This window comes from Ostrea edulis, chromosome 9 (assembly GCF_947568905.1).
Source record: "Ostrea edulis chromosome 9, xbOstEdul1.1, whole genome shotgun sequence".
Taxonomy (NCBI): Eukaryota; Metazoa; Mollusca; class Bivalvia; order Ostreida; family Ostreidae; genus Ostrea; species Ostrea edulis.
This window is the reverse complement of record NC_079172.1, coordinates 53169068-53175562: the sequence shown is the minus strand read 5'-3', so window position 1 is coordinate 53175562 and position 6495 is coordinate 53169068. Positions and strand designations below refer to the sequence as shown.

At 34.0% G+C, this 6495-nt stretch overlaps 1 protein-coding gene across 1 annotated transcript; it reads left to right on the top strand.

Annotated features, from left to right (window-relative positions):
- Window positions 1–349: 349 nt before the first annotated feature.
- Window positions 350–3345, top strand: LOC125660407 (G-protein coupled receptor 83-like). Its single transcript, XM_056149608.1, has one exon. It carries the CDS (start codon window positions 482–484, stop codon window positions 1691–1693), a length of 1212 nt encoding a protein of 403 aa, XP_056005583.1. The 5' UTR covers window positions 350–481; the 3' UTR covers window positions 1694–3345.
- Window positions 3346–6495: the final 3150 nt, after the last annotated feature.

The following is a 6495-nucleotide window of genomic DNA, read 5'->3' as shown; positions in this document are numbered from 1 at the left end:
GTTGGAGCAACATTATTGTTTATATATGATTAATTCATGTTACTAAATTGGCTTGTTGATTGTATTTCTAGAAGGAAGGTTAAAAGACATCAACCGTCACAGACTTTAAGGAGACTTACAAACCGTCAACTATTGATCAATGCTTGGATTGGGAATTGGCCGCCATCGGAAATGACTGCATTATAATGTATCATTTCTCTTTTTACTTATTGGATAATCACGATCAGCACATTAGCCGGCACTTCAATCGAGGCTTAAGATGCATTTCAAGGGATTCAGTTGGATTTGGAAATTCTCAAAAGCATCAGATATACAGAGTGTGTTGTACATACTTTAGAAATCATCAGGATTAGATCATCTCTTTCATCGAAATTTTCTATTCTGATTCTGATTTTCTGGAGAAATTGTTTTTTATATCTAGAACGAATTACAAAAGAACTCCAATACACTTTTTGAAGACTTTAAGCATGAAGTGCTAGAAATGACCCTTCCCGTTATGGACGAGCTGGATAGATTTTTAAGCGAAACAGATAACGCAACGCTATTTTTGCTCTTCAACGAAACCTCTCGAGGAAACGGCCCGGCTATTTATTCTCATTCGGACACACACTCCTCGCACGCCGCCCTGCTCATCTCTTTTGGGATTTTAGTAGTCGCGTCTTTCATGTCGAATATCTTCGTTTGCTGTGTTATTATGCGAAATAAGAAAATGCACACCGTCACTAACATGTTCATGTTGAATATGGCCGTGTCTGATCTGATTTTAGTACTTCTGAACGTGCCACTGAATCTAGCAAGACATATCATGAATGAATGGACTCTCGGAAAACCCCTCTGTCATCTGCTCAACTATTCTTTAATGGCTTCGGTATATGTGTATTCCTTCACCTTAACCGCCATAGCATTAGATAGACATCGGGTTCTTCTGTATCCTCTTCACCCCAGAATTACCAAGAAACAATGTCTGACGGTCATGTTTTTGATTTGGACTTTCTCGTTCGCCTTAGCCATTCCCTATGGAATTTTTACAGAGGTGGGATATGTGGATATATTTGTTGCTCGAATACAACGATGTAAATCCAATTACCCAGATCCCAGAGGGGTTTGGGAGCAGTGTCTCACAATCTTTACAATAACGTTACAATATGTGCTTCCGTTGATCATTATTGGTTTGGCGTATTGTCGTGTGGTGCACAAGCTCTGGCTCCGAACACATCTTGGTGTTGTCACGGAAGTACAACGAGTGATCCAAATTAATGCCAAAAGAAGAAGTATAAAATTGCTAATTGCTGTAGTGGTCGTTTTTGCCATTTGCTGGATGCCTCTGAATTTATATCACATTCTTACAGACTTCCACCCCGATACCACCGTGTTTTATTACAGCAGTACCGGCTTCTTCATCTGTCACTGGATTGCTATAAGCAGTACGTGTATCAATTCTGTGCTGTATTGTTGGATGAATCCGACCTTCCGTTCTCAGCTTAGACCCACGTGTTGTGGGGCACCTGCAAGAAACCAGTTTGAACAAGATTACTTTGACGCGTATTTAGCATCTAGACAGAATGTGCGATATTGCACTGTGAATTCCTCGTCGTCCACTGATGGCCAGCGTGCTGATCGCACATTAACAAAAAAATTCTCATACAAAATAACATTCAAGTCGAAGGTGAAATACAACGAAACATATCTTTAATATTTATACATGTTTTTGAAACTTGAAAAAAGGTATTTTTATGTTTCATATGTGTGTTGTCATATAAAGCAATTAAGTTATGAAATTAAGAAAACTGGGGAGTCAATATAGGTTTTGTTTTTCGAAATTCCAATCCCAAGCGTACGCACGTTTTCAACCTTCATCGGCATCGATCAATGCTTGTAATGTGTTTCAAATTGTAAATAAAAGTATTTGCTAGTCCGTTAGTGTAAATCAAGATAGAAACATTACAAGAGAATTAACTGATTCTTAATAGAGTAGATGCTGAAACCGGCTACCAGAGCTAATCAAACGATAGCTGGTCCGCGATCTTTGACACGTACTATTTCGGTGCGGATCCTAGTATTTCACGAAACGTTGGCGTTCAATATTGGTCCAGGTATCGCCCACTGAAAATTTTTAATGTAGAATTTAGAAAAATTTTATTGCTAAAAATATTAGCTACATATATACTAAATACAATATATTGCATCACAACATATCATAATTTAATTTTACTTGTAACACGCAATTTGATTGGCTGAGCACGCTGAAAAAAATTTCGTTTATATAGTATAAATGTAACTTAGTATGGGGACCCCCCCCCCCTCCACCCACCCCTTGACAAACAAGACGGCACTACTTTTTCTTTTCTAGTTTTACAGTTTTTCGCGGTTTATAAGTGTAAACTGCCCCAAACCAATTTATATCGTATAAGATTAAAAAAAAATTAAATGCATTCCTTAAATCAATATGAAAACATAAGAAAACCAACTTGAATATAGAGATGTAACGTAGAAAGAGGATTGTGTTTGAATTATTTTAACTGCATTTTAATGATAAACCCATGTTGTACTCTTTAGGTTAAGTGTATCCATACGCAGTGATAATCCTATTTAAAGTTGAAATTCATGAAATATTAACCATCAGTTTCAGGGAAAACGAAATGAATGTAAATATTGCTAGTTGCCTTCCTTTGCAGATTCAGAAAAAAGTCTGTTTCATTTTTGTTATGGAATTATTCATCCTTATTCAAACAATTTGCCCTAATGCATTAGAGAATCTTAAATAATATTTGCTCATAAATGCAAAGTCGGAATCACTAAATTCTGGTAGCCGTATGAATACTGTCGAATATGTCGTCTGCATCTCGGCTACATGTATCGGTAATTTTGTAATAATAATAGTAACAATCTATACCATACTACCCCCTAATAAAATTGTTATTACCCCTTATTAGGGGGTGGTATGGTATAGACCCCTACTGTTATCATTACAAACAAAATTACCGGTTCCTGTGCTCGCGATCGACCGCACGTGCGCAGAATGAAAACAAAGCTTTGTTGTGCATTCCCGTCTCAGACAACGAAATGCACCTCATTTGATGTCTAGAGAAGTTTATCTTATCTCTAATGTGCACGTGGTCAATATCACCAAGCAAACACAAGAAATTAATCCAAGTGCGGGAGTTTTCAACAATTCTTCATTCAATATTTGTACTTTCAATTACTCGAAGTGACAACATGGCCGACTGGCATACATGTACCTACGCTGATTACAATTAGATATGTTTGAAAAGATATGAAGTGTTAAAGTTCAGATTGTACAATTTTGTTAATAATTTGTTATTTATGATATATGATAGAAAATCAATTCAAGAATTCGACTGTTATTTTTTCAGGATTGCACACTCTTTTCTTTTACGTTATGACATCACATTTTGCTGTTCTATGGTTGTTCCGTTAATCGCTACTTACAATGATGTACCTAAAGAATTAGGAAATTTAAAGTATAAATAAAAATGCACACATTAAAAAAGGCTTTGAAATGTAAATAATAGCAATGAATTATCTTATCTAAAATGTAGTCTCATAACCGCAACGGTGTGTGCAAACAAATTTTCAAAACGCGCTAACGCGGGTTATTCAATGTGTATGTACACAGCGTTGCAGTGATGAGTCTACATCTTTCAGAAAATTAATTGCTTAGATGAAATAAACTTGACAAATTGTCTGTTTATTTTTATTGATAAGAAACAGATATAGATTTTGATAAACAAAATTAAATATTTTACCTCAACGAAACTGGGAACAGTTGTCGGGATTCGTGCTCGGTAGCGTGGCTTCTTTAGAGAAATATGCATATACAAGCAATTATCGATGCTACTTTTAATGTTAGTGCGTTTGTTGTAATTTACACCCACATTGATGTACCACCCTTTGCCTGCTACAAACCGCCCATTCTGTTTGCCATTGTTGTTGTTGTATATACATGTAGCGATTAATTATATTCTTCATCAGAAGAATAAATAGAAAGAACATTAACTCTTCTGGAACTATCGAAGAGTTACAGGACTTCAGTAAAACTCTTTTTCGTGTAGAGATAATAATGCTTTATAATGGTAATTTGCAAATTATAAATTTCTTGATCGTTTGTAGTATTGGGATATGTAGAATGGAAGCGTGGGGGTATTGTATAATCGGCAATTACACAGAAATAGTCCATGTCTTTAGTAGGTCGAAATCCCCTCTTACGCAAACAGTTCAGACACATCAATTCCTTATATCCATCTTATTATTATTCAATACATTTGTGATTTAGATGGTGGTGAAATGCCTTAAGGCTTTTATAGAGAAATAAAATACATTGAAAAGTTAATTTAGGTCACTCGTGTAATACCTTTACAGAAATGTAGCCCTCTTTCTACCCAATGCACCGACTTCTGTCAAACGTGCCTCTAATGCTATCCATACGTTCAGTAAAATGACAGAGGCTTGAAATAAATTACTCTCAACAAAAATATGAAGAAAACATACTGAATGGCAAATCCTAGCTGCAGAAATCTACATGTAGCTCTCTTGGATAAAAGTAGGACAGACCAGAGAGCTATATACGCGTACATGTACAATGTAGATCCTTCCCTTATAAAAATCGTAGGTTTTTTTTTCAGCTCACGATTGAGGTCTTATCTCGCTGTAATCTTAAATCACCGTCTCATCCCCCCCCCCCAAATTTCCCCAAACGTATATCTTTAAACACTGAATTCCTATGCGAGCACGGGTACTGGGAGTTCCTAATAAGCACTAAGTACATAAAAAAGTACTGTTTTATTACTATGTAAAATTTAGATTAACTTCAAGTACCCGTACATGCGAGCGAGAAACTTACAGCTTCAGATGTTTTCTTTTGTTGACGTATCTAGGTCAGGTTGCCAGTCAATTCGAACTCAGTTGATCAACATTTGATAGTATTCTGTCTTCATTTATCAAAGACACGAATAATTGATATGAAATGAAAATATATTATTCCTCTAGATGTACAATGTAAAATAAGATTTTGAATATTGAAAAGTTAATTCCTACATGCACTATCCTGGTCGCCGCCCCCGCCACTCTGTTTCGTAACAAAGTTCATTCAAAGTACAGAATGTACTCCAGGGGGTTGATCGTATCATAACATATAAAACCCATCAAATACTGTATACATATAAAACCCATTAAATACTGTATACATATAAAACCCATTAAATACTGTATACATATAAAACCATTACTGTATACATATAAAACCCATTAAATACTGTATACATATAAAACCCATTAAATACTGTATACATATAAACCCATTAAATACTGTATACATATAAAACCCATTAAATACTGTATACATATAAAACCCATTAAATACTGTATACATATAAAACCATTAAATACTGTATACATATAAAACCCATTAAATACTGTATACATATAAAACCCATTAAATACTGTATACATATAAAACCATTAAATACTGTATACATATAAAACCCATTAAATACTGTATACATATAAAACCCATTAAATACTGTATACATATAAAACCCATTAAATACTGTATACATATAAAACCCATTAAATACTGTATACATATAAACCCATTAAATACTGTATACATATAAAACCCATTAAATACTGTATACATATAAAACCATTACTGTATACATATAAAACCCATTTAATACTGTATGCATATAAAACCCATTAAATACTGTATACATATAAAACCATTAAATACTGTATACATATAAAACCATTACTGTATACATATAAACCCATTAAATACTGTATACATATAAAACCCATTAAATACTGTATACATATAAAACCATTAAATACTGTATACATATAAAACCCATTAAATACTGTATACATGTAAATCAAAGTAATTCTGCAGACTTTTCAAAAAATTCAATATTGATTTATTTTCACTATCTATACATTCATTTATTTATTATATGCAGAGATTTGGGTTCAATTAATTCATATATTCATTTATTTACTATAGACAGAGACTCAAGAATTGTTTTAACCCTCAACCCCTCTAAGCAGCAATGAACTCATCCATATATAGTCCCTAGTGTGCAACGTTAGTTTCAAATATAAAAGAAAAAACTCGTGTGAATACATCTTTTTTAACATTCTGTAAAATGAACATATCTGTTTATATATAGTGCTCATAATTTGAAATAAGTTCTCTTTGTTTCAGATTTTAGCTTTTAAATATGTGCTTATATTGTTTGAAGAACATTTTCTGGGACATTCGTTATTTCAAACAAAACGAGGATATGGAGAAGCCCATACCAAAGTCTTATGCAATATATTCATGCGCGCAGTGTGTGATGGCCTAGGAAAGCTGAACAAAGTTCAACTCCTACTGTACATATATATGTATGTACTTGTTTCCCCAACATGCTGCATCCACATGCAGTTTGCAGTCTATGTAACCTGTAGTTAATGTTGTAAACTTTCTTTCTTTTTTGA

Coding starts and splice junctions, on each gene's coding strand:
- LOC125660407 (XM_056149608.1), top strand. CDS start 482: ATGACCCTTCCCGTTATGGACGAGCTGGATAGATTTTTAAGCGAAACA.